The sequence below is a fragment of the Phaseolus vulgaris genome, chromosome 7 (genome assembly GCF_051622355.1).
Source record: "Phaseolus vulgaris cultivar YP4 chromosome 7, ASM5162235v1, whole genome shotgun sequence".
Lineage (NCBI taxonomy): Eukaryota > Viridiplantae > Streptophyta > Magnoliopsida > Fabales > Fabaceae > Phaseolus > Phaseolus vulgaris.
Genome location: NC_143504.1, coordinates 53,353,152 through 53,375,636, shown reverse-complemented (window position 1 = coordinate 53,375,636; position 22,485 = coordinate 53,353,152). Strand labels below are relative to the sequence as shown.

Sequence of the window (22,485 nt, the reverse complement as noted above, 5' to 3'; positions counted from 1 at the left end):
ATATTTTTTTCTTAATTATTTTAAAACTAATATAATCAAGATTTAAAATAAACTAGATTACACACAAACAATGAAATCTCTTCTTGTTGTGGCCTAGCTACTATAATTTTGTAGTGAATCGAATATTTGGAAAATTTTGAGTTGAAATAATGAGCCTTTCCATGATTGGAAATGAGAGAAATCCAGATTTCCGCAACATGTATAAAAATTGTTATTCAGATATTTACAAAATTTATAAATAATGTTATTTAATTGCTTTAAGAACGTATATTTCATTACCTATTATTTTCAATTTCCATCATTAAAATATTAAGAATTTCTAACTTTGTATACATCGTAGTATATTAAAACTATCAATGCTAATTTTGTATAAAGCTTAAAAACGTAATGAAATTAAGTCACATGAATTTGATGAGGAGTTGGTAAACTGGAGGAGTTTAAATTTCATAATGTTTGTCATTAAAAAAGGTAATGAAAAAATAATATTTAAAAATATAATATCTGAGTGGAGGAATTTATCTATTAAAAAAAGAATATTTAAAAATATTTATATGTTATTCTTATTTACAAAATTGTTATCGCGTTTCTTTATAGAAAATTTTCGCGCTTAAACCAATTATAATAGATCTTAAAGGAGATGATTAATTAACCACATATATGTCTTATAGTTGAAGAATTCTTTGATGGTTGTTTTTAAATGATCTTAAGGCTAAAAGGTTATAGACATCAACAATTCTAAACATTTGATCATGTCTATAAATGAAATTAAATTGAATTATTTTTTTTGTAGATGCAATAGTGAAAAATATTAAAGTTTGGATTGTAGGGAATATATTATATTATGCAGAAAATATCAAATATTTTGGAAGATATTTCCTCCTTATTGCTAAATTTTACCTTCCTAAAATGGTGGAGTATTTTCACTATTTTGTGTATAAAATCTGGATGAATATGAGTTTATTGAGTTTCCAATGCAGACATAGACTGAGAAGCATGATATAGAGAAAACTCAAAGAATCTCCATTATCAATGGCCTTGAGGCCTTCATCTTTCGTCTTCCTACTGGTATTTTTATTAGTTCCTTATATTTTATTTTTTTGATGTTCTGTTTCTTATCATTTTTTCTCTTCTTTTTCCTCATTTAATTTGAAACATTTCATCGCAAATTATTACTGGGTTTCACCAATTAATTTTCATGAAAATTGATTCATGGACACTTGCACTATGAAATAGGATAATAGAGAAAATAATGTAAATGTGAAAAGGGCTATGATTGTGAAAAAATAGAAAAAAAAGAAAAAGAAAAATTGGTATTAGGTGTAGAGTATTAATTTTATATTATTATTACTTTTTTATCGTTAAATTAATTAATATTTGATTTTGTATGTTTTAGGCATATGGTGCATTGTTAATTCTGATTTTTGTGACGCCATGCTGGTATGTCATATTCATACGTATGGAAAAAGATGTGAATTTGATGAACTCAAAAAACAGTGTTCCCCAATTGCAATCAGAAATTGAGCACTTAGCTCAAATGTTACACCCAATGAAATCATCTTCAACAAACATGGCAAGGTTTTTGAGTTCAGTTCTTGATGATATTACCAATGTCTCCTTCTCTCATATTAAGACGAAGGTTAGTTTATCACTGTATTATACTGCTTTGTGTTTTAATTATTTTTACAAATAAAACAAATACTATAGACAACCTCTTATAAAAAATTTATGTATCTTGTAAATAACAATGTGCTCGTTGTTAAGGATAAAAATCATTAGTATGAATTATGATAATATTTCTTGAAATGTGTTTGTTAGTATTATGGTGCAAATACATCATTTAAAAAAATTAATTATATATTGGTTATAATACATTAATAATAAAATTAATATTTTCTTATAATAATAAAATTATTGATATTAATAATATTTATTATTGTTTTAATAATCATAATAATAGTAATACTTAGAACTAAATATAATTATAAAAATATATTATTATTAGTATATTACTAATATAAAAAATGTAACTTTATAATATTTTAATATTAATATTATTATTATAGTTACTATAATTAATATTTCATTAAAATAATTATATATTTTTTTCTATAAATATTAAGTATAACTAGTAAATATTTTTTTATATAAACATATTAATTATAGTACTAATAATAATTATTATTATAAAATTAATATTAACAATATTATTATTCTTATAATTATTATTATAACTACTATTATTACGATAAAACAAAAGTAATATAAAGAACTCGAATTTTATAATATTATAATATATTAACTAAGAAATTAATTATAATATTATTGAAATCGTATTTTTATGCTATTTAAATTTTATTATAATAATATTAGTTATATTTATTATTATTATTATTATAACTAAATAATTAACATTATTATAGAAATAATATTTTTATTATATATATTTTTTTGAAATATTCTTCATGTTTATAGTTTTTTTTAGTTTTAACGTCCTATTATGTTATTTATTTTATCTTTATCGATACAAATAATCTATTTGTAAGAAATTACCTAAGTATTAGTAATAAGATTTTTTTAATCTTTGTTTTTACATTTTACAACCCTTATAGTTTTTTATTGTTTTTATTATTATTTTAATCTAATTTTTACTAATATTTATTACTTTAATAATAATAATAATTTTTATTATCTTAAAGAGATGGACAGGCTTGTATTTGGATTCCTACCCAGCTGCAACACAAATTCCAAACATTATGTAATCTTGAATGTTAGTCTAGTAATGATTTCTATCCAAAGTAATTGTCATTTTCATATCAAACAAGTGTTTTATAAACAATTTTTGGGTGGTTTAAAGTTTTTGGTTTGTATTTATAGGTGGCTCCGTTAATGTTTGAAGCATTTCAGACGGTTCCATACTTGGTCCAAATCTCATACATAGGGGTAGAAGGTCTCTTTTTCTCCTACTACACTCATAATGATGAAGCTCTAGCTATGTACTCCAACTCATCATCATCAAGTTGGGGTGCCTTCAACAAAATCTACACTCAACCTGTGAATCGTGAAACTGGAGAGGTTCATGGTGAAGCCACAAACATAGTATCTAACCCTTTTATGAATGCAAGTTGGATTGGGGAAGCACTTAATGTGACAAGTGGGTTTTCCTCATTGGGAACCAAGTGGGACAATGGTGATCTTTTGTTCCTCACTTCAGCTGGAATCATGACAAGAGGAGTGATCTCTCTTGGCTTTTCTGCAACGCCAATAACTGATTTTGTCACTCGCATAGACCAACAACATGGCACAACGTCCTATTTAGCTACCAAAGATGAAAAAATTGTTGTGGAAGGGATTCAACTCACCCACTTCCTAATTTCTAATGATACAGTTTCGTTCCAATCAGTGGACGCAAATGGTGATCCCACAAGTAATGAGGGCACTGTCTCATGCAAGGATGGAGCTGTTGCTTCTTTTTTCAATATTCGGGATACTGCATATTCAATTCACTGCTACACTATTGATATAATGGGAATAGAATCGGTACGTTTTTATATTTGTACAAGTTTATTGAATCACATATGAAGCTATTTACGATAAATTAATTTAAATATTGATATAACTTCAATTAAAAAAAATGTTCAGTACTGAAAAGTTCTTTTTTTTTTCTTTAATCAAATTACAGGTGTATGTGTTGGGTGTCCCAGAAGAAAGATATGGGAGAATTTATCAGAATTACAAGAAAAAGGGATTGATAGTGTTTGTGATAACGATGGTCACTATATTTGTAGCTTTCTTCAGTTTTCTATACATAAATTGTGAAGCCTTTAGGCGAGAAATGCATTTGTGTGCCTCACTCATCAAACAGTGTGAAGCCACCCAACAAGCCGAGAAAAAGAATATGAATAAGAGCGCCGCTTTTGCAAGTGCCAGCCATGATGTTCGTGCTTCTCTCGCAGGCATCACCGGTTTGATAGAGTTATCTTCAGAGTTGGTAGCCCCCGGTTCAGAATTGGAGACCAATTTGAAACAAATGAATGGTTGTACCCAAGACTTACTAGGTATGTAACTTTTACAAAACTCTTTAGTTTAAGATTTTAGATTAAAAGTGGTGTGATTTTACTAAATTTGATTTATGACATGTTGTACTGTATTAGGACTGTTGAATTCTATACTAGACACAAGCAAAATAGAGGCAGGAAAAATGCAACTTGAGGAAGAGGAGTTTGATGTGTTCCATCTCCTAGAAGATGTAGTTGACTTCTACCATCCTGTGGCTGTGAAGAAAGGTGTAGATCTGGTGTTGGACCCTTGTAATGGTTCTGTTGTGGGATATTCTCGCGTGAAAGGTGATAGGGGCAAACTAAAACAAGTCTTGTGTAATTTACTGAGCAATGCTGTGAAATTTACTGATGAGGGACACATAGCAGTACGCGCATGGACTCGGAAGCCAAAATTATTGCAGAACTCAACGGTGACTTTTAACCAATTGGGTTCCAAGAAATATTTATCATGCTTATTTTGTAACGAAACTGAAGCACGTAGTGACGTGGAATCCACACGTTCAATCCAAGAAGATCCTCATTTTATGGATTTTATATTTGAAGTGGATGACACGGGAAAAGGAATTCCTAAAGAGAATTACAAGTCTGTTTTCGAGAATTACGTCCAAATAAAAAACACAGCTCTTGGTCAAGGAGGAACTGGCTTGGGACTTGGGATTGTGCAGTCGTTGGTAAGTATTACTTATTGCCAACACTTGTGAATCATGTGTTCATTGTGCCACATAGTGTTTCATCAATTTTCTGGTTTTTATGGTATCTGTTTGAAAAGTTATATCAAAGATTATGTATGTGATAGATTGCATTACGAAAGTGTTACATTGAAAATGCATGCTTGTTAAACTCTTTTCTTCATTAAAAAAATGTTGATTTTCTTTAGGTGCGTTTGATGCATGGAGATATTGAAATTGTTGAGAAGGATATTGGTGAAAAAGGGACATGCTTCAAGTTCAATGTGCTTCTCACTGTATGTGAGAATGAGGCACCATCAGATGGTAGCAGAAGGGAGGGTATTGGTTGTGGATCAGGAGACAGAATGCAAGGTCAGGAGCAAACTATGCACGCTTCATGTTCTGGTTCTTCTAGAATTTGTACCATGAGTCCAAGGTTACGTATTTGCAGCTCTAGTCCTAAGCCTGAGGCTTCCCTTGTGGTTCTTTTGATTGTTGATGAGGAGCGCCAAAGGACTTCACGGAGGTTCCTGGAGAGGTTAGGGATCAAAGTTAAAGTTGTGACTACAGAGAAAAGTCTGTTTTATACTCTTAGGAAGATCAAGCAGAAGGCTAAGCATTCTAGTGGCCATAATTCTCCAGGGTCTTCAGATTTGAGTTATTGCTCTACACCTCATAGTTCTCTTGACATAGCCACGAGAGTTTCTTTGGAGGGAACTGAGCTCATGCCTTTAGTTTTCAAGAAAACTGATATGGGAGCTTCTCCCTGCTTCATCCTTATTGTGATTGACGCAAATGCAGGACCCTTTTCTGAGCTTTACACGATTGTATCCAACTTCAAGAAAGACCTTCGCAACCCTTGCAAGGTTGTGTGGTTGGATAAGCCCTTTATGCGTAGAATCAACCTCAAGGCCCTTAATCAAGATGACATTGTCACATCCAAACCATTTCATGGAACTCGTTTGTTCCAAACCATAAAGCTCCTTCCTGAGTTTGGTGGTGCTTGGGAAAGCAATTCCAGTAGAGCTAAGAGGGAAATGACTAATGAGAGAGCTACATTAAAGACTTGCAAGGATCCAGGTTTGTCAAAATACACATTTCCTCTACTGGACAGATCGCAAGTGTCTTCAACTGATAAAAGTACATTTCAAACTACTGAACAAATTCGGAAGGGAAAACGACCATTCAAGGCAAAAATAACTCTTGTTCATCGAGGAGAAACGCAAGAGGTTGGAAACTCATCAGGGTGTCATAAACCCTTGAGGGGTAAGAAGTTTTTGGTTGCTGATGACACTTCATTTTTGCGCAATATAGCATCGGCTACTTTGATTTCTCTTGGTGCAACCGTGGAGCAATGTGAGAATGGTGAACAAGCAGTGAGGCTAGTTGATGAGGGTCTACCTCGGGAGTTTCCTCATCCTCCTTATGATTACATCTTAATGGATTGTCAGGTAATCACAATGCACTACGACTTTTTCTATCTATGCTTTGATTTTGTTGGAACAACTTACAATCATGATTATTATTTTATAACTCATAACATCAAATGACCACAATTGTTTCAACAGATGCCAATTATGGACGGGCTTGAGGCAACAAAGTGGATACGAAGGATAGAGAAAGCTTATGATATTCACATACCTATCATTGCGTTGACTGCTGGAACAGAAAGAATAACAATAGAGAGTGGAATGGACTATCATATGGTGAAACCGATTAACAGAGAGGAATTACTTAAAGCTATCACATATATAGATGGTAAAGGGTGACACAATGAACATGTCTTTCTGTAGGATCAGTAGAAGTCAAAATATATTGAAGTAGCATAAGTTGTTTCTGATTATATTTGTGCCCATGTATATATTGAAGAATAAGAAGCTGAAACTTAACTACCTTTATGTACAGTTTGCAGTGAAGTTAATATGTTTGACAATGTATTTACATTAAAGTGATTCCGACATTTTTTCTAATTTTTTCTATTTTTTATTTATGCTATTATTATTATTATTAAGAACAATTTATTTATCCTTACTTTTATATGCTTTGTAAGATGCATATAATGAACTTTAACTTCATCATCTCTATTATTTGTTTAGGTTCAGATATCAATGCAAGTGTTTTCATTGAATAGTTGTCAAATGATTAGCAAAAGAGAAGCGTGAATCGTCTTCCTTCTATTCTTGTTTTTTTAGTAATTTTGCATCCAAAGAATTTGTCATGGTTGAAGTGCATTATAAGCCGTGGTTCTAGGTTGCTGCATGGGAGAATAATTTTCCTTATTATTGTGAGTAACCAACTAAGTAGGAGTCACACTGTTTAACTCTTTTTGCATTATTTCTTGTGTGTGAGGGTGCCAACCCACACTGAAAGATGCCTCAACCTTATTACAGGCTTGTAATGGTCATCACCATATTTGGTATGCTCCACAATGCTTTTTGCATATGCAATCATAATCACTTTTCCCAAAAGTTAAAGGAAATAAAACACAATAATTTTTATGTACTATAAATTTACGTGTATTTGCTTTAGATTTAAGAAAAAATGGTGAGCCTGTGATACAAAGGAATGATCGGTAAAACATTTGTAATTGCGAAAACGTGCACTCTCAATTTGGTACGCTATTTGGAATGTCGGATACATGCTTTAAACATAAGTAATAGAAGCTATGCAAAGTAGTAATGACTTAAATATATATGAAATCATATATATGCATTTGTCTTCATCCAACGCAAAATCAAACATTCACCTAATATAATATACTCTTTAAATTTAATTTTGATGCACATTCAACTAACAAAATTCAAGATTCATAATATGTTTATATATCTTATTATTCATTTATTCATATTATTTGTAAATATTTTTACTGATTTGAGTGTTAAGTATATAGATGCATCATCACTCGATGAAATAATTCAACACTCGATAGAACCATTTAAAGATTCTTATAACATTAACATGAAAATTTTGGAATTTTAAAAGTGTATAGAGGTAGCCGAAGAAGGATGGAGGTGGAGGAAGAAGCACTCTTACGTTTTGTTACTTACTTTAACTTTTTTATTTTAGAGATTAATTTGCCAGCTTTTTCATTTTTTCCAATCAGACTAAAATGCTAAGTTCAAAAATTTTAATTAAAATTTTCTCACCATCAGATTCTAGTGCAGCATGTAATTTGTTATGGAGTTGAACCTATCTTCCTATTTCATATATAGTTTCCACAAATGCAAAAGTGCATGGCTTGAGATATTAATAGAAGGGATGTGATGTGAAAACGGGTGTCCGGGTTTGACTTTATGCTTCAAACTCTTAGCTTGATTTATATTTCAAACTGGGTTATATTTTCGGCTTGGTCTCACTCTATGTTAGATTCACTGGTTAACAGATTTTTTTATTTTGAAAATTAAACAAAACTATCATTTATTCATAAAAAAATCATAAATATTATTCTACAAAAGTCTAAAAGTTTATATTTACAACAACAAGATGCATCTTGGTTTATATGACTTGAAACACTTCTATTAATTTTTCAACATATGTAATTAAAACATGAAAATATTCATAAAAATATATAAAAAATCATTAATTGAGATTTATGAACCAGGTGATGCCATGTAAAAGATTTCTATATTATTTAATTACAGATCAATAACCACATAAAGGAACCAACATTTTCCCTAATTAACTGCATATACTCAAAAACAAAAACTGTTTTAACAAGTATGAGAGTTTTATTTCGATAATCTATTTAACCTTCTCTGCATATTTTTTGACAAGATTATCGAAAAGAAACTCCAACTTAAACTAAATACCAAAAGCAGTTAAAAAACTGCATGTAAAAGTTTGGTAGAAATTGAATGTGTAGGACTAGAAAGTCCTGAGGAACAACCAGTGAGAGTGTTTTCTGTCAATGTTCTTCTCCTTAATGGTGTCCAAAGTAGGTTTCCACTCTTTTCCCGACAACTGCCTGTTCAAATACTCCGGCCTCGCTTCTAAAATTTCTGGCAGAAGTTCTGAAAACTGGCACCTCTCTCTTTCCTCTTCCTTTCTCCCTGGTTCCACAATTGTAGTGTTTTGGCACAAACGCGTAAGCCAAGGAACAAACTTTGAGGACCCCACAAGAGACTTGGAATGCAGAGCAGAGTTAAGGATGAAGAGAATGCGTCGAGTTTCTTCCCCGCTTAACCCAACGGGCTTCCCTCGCTTCACGGGAACCATCAGATACACCTTGTTTGTTTCTAACTTGTTATCAGCTGGCAATGGCGTTGGCCTTTTCTGGTTAACTGCCGAATGCAATTCAACCACCACTTGTTCTGGGTGCTCCAGCATCAGCTCTGCCACTGTCACTGATTGCTCAATTTCATGCACCGAACCCTCCCACAACACGATTTTGCCCCTGCCATCGGAGGGACGAAGTGAGACCTGGTTCCCCATCTCTCACAATCAATGAGTGTGACTTAGATTGAGTTGAAGCAAAGGAGTTTGGGTTTGGGTTGCATTATATTGGTGTTTGGAACCCTACGTCAAGGGCACGTTTGGTAAAGGAATTGATGTTTGTTAAACCGCTACATCCTGTGACGCACATAATGGTGGACTCGGTAGTTTTCAATTAGATGAGTTTGGCCTCTGTGTCTGTTACCATGTCACTTCCAAATTTGACTTGGGGTATAACATGTCTGCTACATCAATTCTTTTTCCTTAAACTACTCAATGACACAGTTTAGTTCATTTCTTCTTATCCTTATTTCTTGCCGGGGATCACGATTTTGATTGAGGTCAAAGTTAAACAAGTAATCAATTCACCATTTTCGAATCAAAAGCTAATATAAATTATACCTTTAAGATCTGTATCCTCACTATGCATCCTAAACACTCTAACAGGATATTGGTATGAAACAAAAATACGTAAAATCTCTTGAACATGGGATACAGATCTATATATTATATAATTATGAATTATATAAATTGACAATAAAGATTTATGTGCACAAGTATGTTTTAGATTATTTTTTGGAGCGGAAAGATTTTTCTTATGACTGGTTCATAATAATTTGTTTCTTATTTTTATAATCATAATAATAATTTATACAATAAAGTTTGAATTTTTAAAAAATTAATGTATTTTTTCTTTTTAAAATTGTGTTACAACTGTACTAGAATTGTCAAAAATATAATAAATAATTTTTGAATTAGACACTTCACGGATACATACCCCACAAAAGTATCATACGAATATTGGACATTGGACATCGGACATCGATACATCATTTAAAATAAGTTTATTAACTACATTATTTTTTTTAGAGTTCAGAATACAACTTTTGAAAGTGTAATAAGATGTTTTCGTTGTAGTGGTAGGGACGTCCTACTGAATTAAAATGAAGTTTTTGTTGCTTCCATGTGGTGTAATTGTAACGGAAAAGTTTCTTTTGACCTTGTTTCGAAGGGTAATGATGGTGAGATAAAATGTAGATGTATGTATAGCATTAATTAATAATGGTGTATGTCGTACGCTATCATTAATATGATGAACCATCAACGACCGCAATTATGACGAATTGGTTTGGTTGTGAGCTTGACCTTCTGTAGCCATGGATAATGTGGCATGATTCAAGGCGAAAGTTTCTGGAAACTTAGCCTCGGAGATTACAATAATAGACACTAGTTAGATGAGAAAAGAGTTAGGATTACGGTAATTTTTGGATTTCATTGTTAAAAAAGAATAAAGATTTACACATGCAATTTGGTGAGGATGTGACTTGATACCATTGCTTAACATTCATAATGAATTTCATGTTTATCTAGACTTCATACTTATGCTTTAGGTTTGTGTAATAGTATTTTAGGTTTTTTTTCTTCTATATATATAGAAGAATTAATTCTATTATAATGAGCAAGAAATGTATCTTCCTTTACTTTGGGTAACTACAAATTACATAATCTTATAATGAAAATTTATAATACAAATTCTTTATCATATTTTGACAAATATAAATATATTATAATATTCAAGTGGTAAGCCTTATAAATGTTTAATAATTGCTAATTCACTATAATCATATAATATTATATTTAAACGCAAGGTTTGACTCGATTCTTAATATTATTATATTACTTCTCCATTGTCCACTTTTAGACATTAAAAAGTAATTTAATTTAACTACAAGTTTTATATATCAATTGTGTAAAAACGTTAAAATAAATTAGATTTGAACCATTACAAATTTATAGTAAATACGCCTTTTACGAATTATGATAAAATTTAATAAATTCATCATTTATTAATTTTTCTAATTAAATAATAATATAATTTGTTCACACAATATTATATATAAACTATTTTCTCTTTCAATTTATAGAAGAATGACACAACTCTTATTCATTAATTTGATTCTCATCCATTTGTGCAGTAGTTTAACGATAATGTTTATTACTTATTTGATTAATTTTCATTTGTATGTTCCTTTAACATATGCACCATTCAACGTCGTTAAAATTGGTTGGAAGAGTGTGGTTAAATGACGTCATAAATATTTTTCGTTAAATTAACAAGATGAAATTAAAATATATGAAATGTAAAAGTTATTAATCAATCAAATGATTAATTGGTTTAAACAGTTAACCTTTATTTAGGTCAAAATGATATGCTGATTGTGAATCTAACTTTTCAAAACAATCTGTGTCTAATGCCCTATTCATAACTAGATTTATTACGTCACATTATGCGTTTTGTTTTTTCTTTTATGAAGATACTATTTGTTATCTTCTCAAATATTCAAATACATAATTACTTTTATTTCAAATTATTTTATTTTCTAAATATTTTTAATTAAACTTATTAAATTTTAATTTTATTATTTTGAATAAAATATTTTAATTATCATTTAGTGAAAAAATTTATTTAAATATTAAATAATTGATAATAATTTAAAAATATTCGTTTAGGTCAATGTTGAATAATATTATTTTTAGATTTTAAAAATACTAAATTTTTTCAATTGATATTGAATTTTTTTTATTGACGTTAGTTGAGATTACTTTTAGTTTATCTCTGTCATAATTATCTGTATTGATATTTATTAAATTTATTTTTACAATGACATTAATTAATGTTTTTTTGTCAAATTTTTTATCAATGTTCGTTGAAATTTTTTGAGTTGATATTAGTAAAAAAAAATATAATAAATATTAGTTAAAGTTTTCTCAATCAACATTAGAAAAAAATTCAATTTTAAACAAAAAAAAATAAAAATAATTTCATTAATTAAAAAAAATTTGGCAGACATAAAAAAATGGCAAATATTAATAAAAAAAATTAGTTTACATCCACTAAAAAATATTATTTACAATGGCTAAGAAAATCCTAAAAAAAACAAATAACATTGGTTTACAGCAACAAAATCCTAACATTGTAAATTCAAATAACAACTTTTATTAACATTAATAGAAAAATCATAATCGAAAAAATAGTCATCCTATTGTTGGTAAGTGAAATCTTAACTAACATTGATAGAGACATAATCTTCATCTACTTTTTTTCCATTACATAACTCCAATTAATATTGATTGACATCAACTAGAAGTAACATTAGTTTACATAAACAGAAAATAGATGCATTTGAAATTATGATAAAGCTTTTATAAAAAAAAAGTGATAAAGCTAACAAATGTTTTGTCCTTAATCAAGCTAACATCATTTAGAGTAAGACTAAACTGAAAAAAAAAAAAAGAGGAGAATTACAAATTTAAAATTATGAATTTTTTATTAATGTTAAATAATTCAATTAATCTCGTGTAAGTTTAGAATTTCAAATCTCTTTTATAACTCTTTACTCAAACATTATATTTTTATTATAAAATATTTCAAATTATGTATGAAAAGTAATTACTAGTTTTAAAATTTTCTATCCAAATACATTATTAAAATTATAATGATATTAATTATTCTACGGAATAACGAATAATTTATATTAATATTAAAATTTAAAATATGGAAAATTTATTTTTTTTACCACAAAACATCTCATATTTCATGCTAACAAGTATTTCATTTTCATATTATATATATATATATATATATATATAACTTTTATTTACCTCGTAATTATACCCAAAATAATCATCAGTCTTGAAGAGAGGAAATATAAAAGTAAAAGAATTGTTTGAAAAAAATATAAAGAATGTTGAAGGAAAAAAAGAGAAGAAAGTTTGACAATAGTATTAGAAGAAAGTTTGACAATAGTCTCGGAAGAAAGTTTGATAGTTTGACCTACGTCTAAAATAGCAAAATAGATGGACAAATTCTCCATGTACCTCTATACATTTTTAGTACGGTGAAAAATGTTATTTTTACTTTTTCATTTTTAAGTGGTGATAGTTGTTTATGATGGCTGGTAATATACGTTGATAGTTATAGTAAATTTTATAGTGTTTTTACTGTGTTTTTGTTCGCCTATTCTATAATCCAAAAACCACAAAATAAAAAAATAAATAATAATAATAATAAGGCGTAAAAAATGGAGTACAAAATTAAAAAAATTATCTTCGGTGAAACTTTTGATTATGAGGTTGCTTCAGGTTGCAATAACATCTTACTTCATGGAACCAATACAAGAGTAACCATAGTTATTTTCTTTGATAGAATTTTTATGATGTTTCATATAAGAGTGAATTTATCTTATGAAATAAATTAAAACATGTGAAATAATGTAATTGTTCTCTCAAAAACACTGAAGTTGGAAAAGATGAAAATGTCGTGAATGAAAGGAAGATAGGAGCTGCAACTGAAGTTATTTAAAAATATAAGTTTATACTTCATGTAGATTAAAATGGTTAAAATTATTTTTGTACAATAAATATGGAGGTACAAGAAGAAAATAGGAAGATGGGAGAATAATTTGTCAATTGGTGATGTAAGAAGTACTTTTCCCTAAGGCCCAACTAGAGATTCCACACAGCCCAAAAGAAATATACACACTTGCCACTTGGTTTGCTCTATGGAAACATGAACTCTACTCAAATTAAAAGGTAAAGGCCAATCGGTGCCAAACTAAGAAATTAAAAGAGATATTTCTTACTGAGATGCAAAAAAGTATTTTTCAAATTTTACATACGTTTATTATATGAATTTAATTTTTTAATTTCATAACTAATGTCTTTAAGACACTGTTTAGCAAGATCCAAAGGTAAAATCTCTACTTGTTCTAAATATTTTGAGTTTAGTGTGTTATAATCTTTTTAAATTTTGTCTATTTTTTTATTATTTTGAAATGTAGAATAAAAGAGATTCATTTTTAAATTAAAATTATTAAAAATTGGTAATAATTTTTAAAAAGAAAACTAAATCTGAAACTTCAATTTTTTTTTTTTACCTCAAACTAAATATATAGATGCTCATTGTTTGAAAGGGTAAGATATGTTTGTCCTGCAGTACCAAAACACTGCCTGTTTTCATTCCCTGGTCTACAATTTACAATCACGTTACTTCTAATAAAAAAAATATCTTACTTATCTTACTCTTCCCACAAAAACTTTATTACATAATTAGTGATAGCCTTAAATTTATTTTTTATCTTTTATAAATTATTGAAATTTCTTTTTTACTATCTCTAATCATTTTTCTATAATGTTATTGGTTCCTAAAGTGCTAAGTATCTTTATTTCAATATTTAACGCAGTGTCCAAAATACTTTAAACAAAACAAAAGATTATTAAAAGCAGTTGAATTTTTTATAAGGAGTAAAAAATTATAGTTTAATTAGAGATTGAATACATATTTAATCCCTAATAATTCTAATATCTTCTGTATACTCCACTCTTTTGCAGTCATTTCTTTGTCTTGTTTTATCAAATTTGAGTAACATCTGTTTCGGTGGAACTTTTTTAAAAGTAAAATTAATAAAAAAAAATATAATAGTTTAAGATCAACAATGTCTTAAAAATATGAAATATATTAACTGAATTATCAATTGAAAATAAATATTATATAAATTGATTACAATAATTTAATAAATAATTTGCAATTAAAGATTGAAAGCAAATTTAAAAATATGGCAATCATTTTAAAAAAAAAATAACTCTTACTTTATATTTGGATGACATGATTTGAGTGAAAAGGAAGACAAAGAAAAAGGGGTGAGTATAATCGATTGTATGAATATTTCAAAAAATATCCACCTATTTTTTTAAATTAATTCTATTTTTTTTTTCATTTATGATTATCAATATATTTAAAAACATAAATATATGACTCAATATATTATACATAAAATATTAACTTAATATGTTAAAAATAAATTAATAAATATTAAATTTCTTTCCCTACTTATTTTTTTAATTAATTATAAATTTTAAATATAAAAGTTGTTTGCATTCAAATACAATTGACACATATTATTAAAAAATAATCTAAGAGTAAATAATAATCTTTATTATAATTAAATTTTTAAATTTGTTCAGTCATATCAATCCAATTCACTACAAACTTCCATATCACTTTCTACTAAAATGTATACACTTTTCTAAATCAAACAACCCCACTTTTTCATCTTTCTTTCCCTTTCCACCATATCTAAACAAAATATTGAAGTTTGAGTTACACTCGAAAAACTTTTAGGCCAACTATAACATTACATGATGTACTCTCATAAAATTTGATTTTTTAATTTTATTCTTCAGAAATATGTATTTCATATTGTGTATATTGAAATATATTTATGGATTTGAATTGAAAATACATTATGGAATATGCAAATATATTGTATAATGTATTTATGGATCCAAAATTTAATTTCAAAATGTGCATGTCAAAAGGTATTAATACATTTTCGATTTTATATTTTGGAATATATTTTCAAAATGCACACTTTAAAATGCATTTTCTGATTATGGGAATACATTTCATGCATTCTATAATGTATTATTGAATTATGCAATCCTGTATATTAATACATTTCAAATTATACATTCTGAAATGTATTTTTTGAATAAAAAATATATACGAAAATGTATAATCTATAATATATTTTTTTAAGGACAAATTTTTATTTCACCTCTCATAAAAGGTGCAACTTTAAAAAGATGGGAGTGCAAAGTGCAATGCCTTCTCTTGGATTGCTCACAAAATTAAGTTGCTTTTCCAAGCTGCTTCATGCACCCCATAAGTTCTTACGTCATCCCATATTTATTGTACAATTATATTTTTGTCTTTTAGTTAAAAAAAAAAACCCTAAAACCCTACTTAGATTTTTTACCCTACCTCTTCTTCCTATTTCTCTCTCAGTGCACCCCATCCAACCCCAGCATCCCAAGCCTAAGCACCTCTAAAACGGGATTTTCATTTGAAATTTTTTTGTGGTTGTATATATACCTGAGAGCATTTTATATTAAGTTTGTGATTGAATGATGAAAAGTATTAATTTTTAGATGTATTTCACTCTGCACTGATTTTTCTGTACTGATTATTATTATTAATCTAGAATATATCTTTTGAAAAAATTACATAATCTAAAAGCTAACATACTTCCAAACGATGTAATCTTCAATTTCTTTTAACTTTTTCACATAAGTGTATTTTTGGAAATATAAAGTGGCAATTGCTTCCTACACCATATTACTGTACCTAATTATAGGAGAAAAGATAAAAGTACCCCTTAAAAAGTACATATAAAATTACATTCCGAATCCCTTTTTCGGAACACAATAATCTCTTTCAGATAATTTTTTTTTCAGAATGTATTATTTTTAATTCCGGATTTTTTTATCCAGAATGAGATTTTGATTTTTTTTTCTGGATTTTTATATCCGGAACACAATAATCACTTCCAGATCTACTTTTCTGGAATACATTATTTTTAATTTCAGATTTTCATTTCCAGAATAAAGAGTATTTTCAGAATTTTTGAAATTATGTTGAGTGCAGGTTCAAAAGCGTTGGATGCAGGAAGCAATTGCCATATAAAGTTTATGGGGGTGCCGCTATAATTTATGGGCCTGCATGAAGAAGCAGCCCTTTTCCAATATAAGAAGCCCTTCCATCCGCTCCTAAACCAAAAAAAAGTGTCACAGAAATCTTGAGTTTTGAATTGAAGGTGGTGTAATAATATTTTATAGATTTTCTTATGATTCACTGATTTCATTTTTTTTCGGTAGATCCCATCGCAATAGGTTTCAAGTGGTTAATTAAAGGGTTAGTCCTCTTGGATCATAAGATTTGAGTCATGTTTTGTAGCAGTGGTTCTTTGAGGACTTGAGATTGCTTATTTTGGGTAAAGCTGATTTATTTGGCAGAAGCATATGTTCATACAGTCTCATGATTTAAGCACAGGAAAAGATTAAATAAAAGTGAAACCTCTATACACAAACTGTGGGGAAACAAGAAGGTAAGGTACTATGAAGCAGTTAAAGCTATGTCTAGAAAATCCATTCACCAAGCAGACAGTGAGAAAAGGAAACCAATCTCTCTTATGGGTGCTTCACGATTACAACAGGACACTCAGCATGTTTGGCACAGTGATCACTCACACTTCCAAGGATTGCTCTGCAAATTATAACCAAGAATCCGATTTAGTCATTCATATTGCAGTTGCCTCCATACACAAATAAAATCAATAATCTTTGTTAACTGTTACCTCTTGAAGAATCCATAGCCATGACTTCCCATGACCAAGGTGTCAGCCTCTAGTTTCTTGGCTGCACTGCATATTACATCCTTGGCATCTCCTATCCCAATTACCCTCTCCATGTTCACCTGCAAAATCCCAAATTCAAAGAATCAAAAATAGAACGGCAAAAACAAACCACCCCAAAAGGGACTACTAATCAAGCATATAATTAAGGTGGATCTTAGATCTACATTATTAGCCTTCAAATTTCTGCATGTAGCTTCAGCTCTTTCCATTACTGAATTAACCAAGTGCATGCTGTACTTTTCCATAGCATCAATAACATCATTGGAAAAGATATACCCTGTAAAATCATGACAACAGTTACCAAGTTAGTGAAAAGCCTGATTTTAAGATAAGGTACAAACAATAAGTAAAGTGAAATTAGTTAAGTAACCTGCTGCATCCAAGGAGTAGAAAGCAGAGGGTGGCTTAACGTAAAGGAGCACAAGCTTGTTGGTATCAGAAAGAAGATTGGTGATGCACCAAGAGAGTGCATACATGCTCTCTTGGCTTTCATCCACAGCCACCATGATCTTTCTCTCTTTCCCTTCCATTAGTTATTCTCAGCAACTTTTCTATTTCTGTGTATGCCTAGCTTCAGAAATGCTGTTGGCTTTGAATGATAGATAAAAGAATGAAGTGGGGTTGGACTTTATAGCGTCACTCACTGTTCATGCACTTTTTAGGATACTACTTCCTCTTGTTTAAACCTCTGAATTCTAATCTTCTGAATCATGAAAACAAACAAAATACAGCACATGAATTTTTTGCTCTGCTTTTCAAATCTCATTCGTGCTTACTTGTCAAGTCAGTGTGAAAAATCATAAGCTACCAAACAAAATTTAGATGGATCAAATAAAAGTATAATTAAGTTAATGTTACTTATTCACATTTAATTAAAATAATTGATAAGATATCGTTAATTTATTGTATAAATTCCATTTATCCATCTATATTGGACAATGATATAATTTTTTATTTCAAAAATCGATTATAAAGTAATATTCATTATAATATAATTTTTATTTAAAATCAGTTATAAAGTGATTATTTTTTATTGTTAAAGTGTCAAATAAACTTTATTTATTTAAATTTTAAAATTATCCGTATAATGCAACATGATAAACAAAATATATCAGTCCTAAAATATATATATTTTTAGTTCGGATAGGTGAAAGAAACAAATTATTGTGAAAAAGGAAAAAGCAATAATTGATGTGCATGAAAGTGAGTTGGATAGCTTGTTGAATTTGCAGTGGCTATGGAAAACGTACATAACAATCTTAGCTAAGATAACTCAAATTAACAACCGATGGTGTCGTGATCACAATTATGAAAAGCGCTATCTCTACATCATTCTCATATGAGAAAAGTTTCTTTTACACAGTATGCATTGTTTACGATGGTCAGATATTATTATTAGATATAATTAAATAATATCTAAATATTATAGATATTATATATTTTATATTTATGTAATGGGTTTAGTCGATATGTTTTTTTTTTCAAGGTAAATGCTTTCTGCACTCAACATTTTTGAACCTGCACCCAACGTAATTTCAAAATTTTTGAAAATATCCTTTATTTCGGAAATAAAAATCTGGAATTGAAAATAATGCATTCCAAAAAAATAAATCTGGAAGATATTTTTGTGTTTTAGATATAAAAATCTGGAAAAAAAAAATCAAAATCTCATTCCGGATAAAAAAATCCGGAACTGAAAATAATACATTATGGAAAAAATTATCCGGAAGAGATTATTGTGTTCCAGAAAAGGGGGTCCGAAATGTAATTTTATATGTACCCCATTTTCTTAAGGGTATTTTCGGTTTTTCCCCTGTGATTGGATGCAGTTATATGGTGCAGGAAGCAATTGCCATAAACTAATCCTATGTGTTCAATATACTCTTTTTTTTTTTACTTTAATATAGTATCTAGAGCGTACGGTTAAGGTTCAATTTTTATTTGTGAACTCACTGTTCATTGAAATTTTCCAACCACCGCCCCACCGCCTCACCAGACATTCGTCGGAGACGCCGTCAGACCTTTGTCGGAGACGCCGTCAGAATCTCGTCGGAGCCTTCATTTTTGCTCCTACTGTCAATTGTCGGTGACTATATTTGTCCTTATCTTCTATGACTTCTTCCATTCCCTCTTCCGCTTCCGCTGCTACTGTGGACCATACTTCAATTGATACCCCAGGCCAGTCTACTATTTTCAATGAATTTCTTAAATGGTATGAGGATCGTCAGAACCCTAGTTCCACTGCTTTTGTTGCACATTCATGTATATCTTTTGTTGGCCTCACTCCCTCTAATTCCCTTGGCCCTTGGGTTCTAAATTCAGGTGTCACAGATCACATTATTAGTAATCAATTTTTTTCTCTTCCCTATCTACTACAGGTTATTTACCTTCGTTCACCATGGCCAATGGATATAGGGTACCATCACATAGTGTTGGTACTATTAATCTTTTTCCCTCTTTATCTATTGATAATGTTCTTTATGTCCCTGGGTCTCCATTTAACTTATTATCCATTAGTTGTCTCACTCGTTCCCTTGATTGTGTTATTTCTTTTACCAAAGATTTTGTTTCTTTACAGGACCGGAGTTTGGGACGGATGATTGACACGACTTTATCAACTACAAATCTCTGCACATATTGACACGATTATGGATTCTTCTTCTCTCGTTCATGCTCAGTTGGGTCCATCCTAGTCTTGCCAAGACGCGACAGCTTGTTCCAAGTTTGTCTAATATATCTAGTTTATTGTGTGAGTCGTGTCAGTTAGGGAAACACATTCTTTTCCTCGTAGTGTCTTACAACATGTTTCATCTCCTTTTGCCTTAGTTCACTCTGACATTTGGGGACCAAGTCATATTAAGTCTAATTTAGGATTTCAGTATTTTGTTATTTTTATTGATGATTATTCAAGAAATACTTGGGTGTTTTTAATGAAAAACTGTTATGAGTTGTTTTCTATATTTCAAATATTTTGCAATGAAATTAAAAATCAATTTGGGATTTCCATTTGAATTTTGCGCAGTGATAATGGACGTGAGTATCTTTCTCATTCTTTTAAAAATTTTATGCCTTCTCATGGTATTCTCCATCAAACTTCATGTGCTTATACATCTTAACAAAATGGGTAGCTGAACGCAAAAATAAACATCTTGTTGAAACAACTCGTACTATTTTAATCCATGGTGGTGTTCCTTAGCGTTTTTGGGGTGATGTTGTTCTTAGTGCATGTTATCTCATTAATCGCATGCCATCTTCAGTTTTAGATGACAAAATTCCTCATTTTATTTTATTTTCACATGACCCTTTCCACTCTTTACCTCCCAAAGTTTTTGGGTCCACATGCTTTGTTCATAATTTTAGTCATGGTCTTGATAAATTATCGATATAATAAGTTGTTTATCACTTAGTTGGCTTAAAGGTTTTGAAACTGTTTTTGACTTGGTTATGTAACTTTCTATCCACTTCAACCGGTTAAATCGTGGTTTCAACTGGTTGATTGTGTGTTTTCATAACAGTTTTTTGAAAACCTATTTTAACTGTTTTGAATGAGATCAAAACTGTTTTAGCTCATTAATGTTGCCTTGAACGACTAGTTTTCAAGTGCTATAAATATAGTATTTCTTTCAAATCAAAATAACACAAGTTTTACAGAGTTTGAAATAGAGATTGAGATTTGTTTTTGAAAGAAATTTTCAAAAGGTTGCACTGCATGATGAAATCCCCTCAGTATAACTGGGAGGGATTTTGACCATGTTCAGATACCATGTTAAATTAAGAAGGCCATGCATTGCGCATTATGAAATCCCCACAGTATAACTGAGAGGGATTCCGATATCATTCGAATACAATTTAAGAAGTTCGCGCACTGCATGATGAAGTCCCCACAATATAAAGTGGAAGGAATTTGACATCGTTTGCATAAGAAGAAATAAAGAAGACAATACATGGCATATTAAATCGTTAATAGTTGAAGGACAACAAGCAAGTCGGGAAATGTCTATGGTAAAGGACTTTAGAAGCGACAATACATAAGACTCTGGCAAAAGCGCGGATAATATGCAAATAAATACAAACCAAAAAATTTCAAAGTTCGACACAAAAAGGAGAGTAAGACATGACATTAAGATTACTCTTCCACTATTTTTCCATCAACAACTACTTTGAAAGGGTCAAATTTCGATTGATCGAGATCAGGGTAAACAACTTGAAACTGTTCAAAAGCAGCACTAAAACCATCTACGAATTCGTGATCAATTTCTTCTTTCGTAGCTTCGAGGGCGGTGTCGAGAGTTTGAACTTTGCTTTGGAGCAGGTTTCTAGAAGCAACAAATGTTTCACGCTTCTGAGCCAGTTCAGCCAAAGCTTGTTGCAACTTTGAATGTAGGTAATCTTTCTCCCGCTTGGTCGCAGTAAGTTGAGCCTCAAGACGAATATTTGTAACCTTCATCGACACCACATCTTCCTCAAGTTGATGCTCTTGGATCTGATGACTTTGTGCTAATTTACCCAAGTAATGTAAGAAGTTTGTCCAAGAGGATAAGGTGGGGAGAAGAGGTGCAAGGAGGCTCTCTACCCTAACATGCTTGTTCGCCAAAGTCGAGTGATGATGGGAAGAATGTGCCGCTTCCAAGTTCAGATGCTCGGATATTTGTAGATTAGGGTCTCGGCAGGGGCGTTTAAGAGAAATGGTGGTGGTTTTCTCAGAGTCTATGGTAGCGGCAACCGAGGTCGTTTTTCCTTTGTTCTTGGTGCGACGTCGCATTTCAGCTCTGCTCAGAGACATGGCATTTTCTGCAAGACCATAGAGGTTAACATCATTGTATAAAAGCAAGGAAAAGTCAAGTAGAAGGTGTAAGTACCAATATAGACTTTAACGTCAGTGGATCGGGACTTGAGCTTTAAAAGAATGGGCATTTCAAATATGACACCCAATTTGTCGAGCATTTTGCAGTTATCAATTTCATAATTTTCAAAGGTGTCTGCAGCACGAGAAGTTTGACTTTTAGGACAAGAGGACCAGTACAAGGGGAACCCCTCTAGGAGATCGGAATTAGGGAAGTCACGGGTAATTTT

The 22,485-nt window shown here is 30.2% G+C and overlaps 3 protein-coding genes across 3 annotated transcripts; 1 reads left to right on the top strand and 2 right to left on the bottom strand.

Moving 5' to 3' along the window:
- Positions 1-2,895: 2,895 nt before the first annotated feature.
- Positions 2,896-6,677, top strand: CKI1 (Signal transduction histidine kinase). The gene is made up of 5 exons (XM_068636217.2): positions 2,896-3,537; positions 3,680-4,055; positions 4,152-4,729; positions 4,936-6,177; positions 6,295-6,677. Exons 1-5 carry the CDS (start codon positions 2,992-2,994, stop codon positions 6,493-6,495), a joined length of 2,943 nt encoding a protein of 980 aa, XP_068492318.2. The 5' UTR covers positions 2,896-2,991; the 3' UTR covers positions 6,496-6,677.
- Positions 6,678-8,331: 1,654 nt separating this feature from the next.
- LOC137830211 (uncharacterized) lies at positions 8,332-9,454 on the bottom strand. Its single transcript, XM_068637401.1, has one exon. The coding sequence runs from the start codon at positions 9,155-9,157 to the stop codon at positions 8,591-8,593; it is 567 nt and encodes a 188-aa protein (XP_068493502.1). The 5' UTR covers positions 9,158-9,454; the 3' UTR covers positions 8,332-8,590.
- Positions 9,455-16,980: 7,526 nt separating this feature from the next.
- Positions 16,981-18,138, bottom strand: LOC137830209 (Adenine nucleotide alpha hydrolases-like superfamily protein). Its single transcript, XM_068637400.1, has 4 exons — positions 17,783-18,138; positions 17,577-17,689; positions 17,353-17,471; positions 16,981-17,261 (listed from the first exon to the last, which is right to left on the bottom strand). The coding sequence occupies exons 1-4, from the start codon at positions 17,940-17,942 to the stop codon at positions 17,186-17,188; spliced, it is 468 nt and encodes a 155-aa protein (XP_068493501.1). The 5' UTR covers positions 17,943-18,138; the 3' UTR covers positions 16,981-17,185.
- Positions 18,139-22,485: the final 4,347 nt, after the last annotated feature.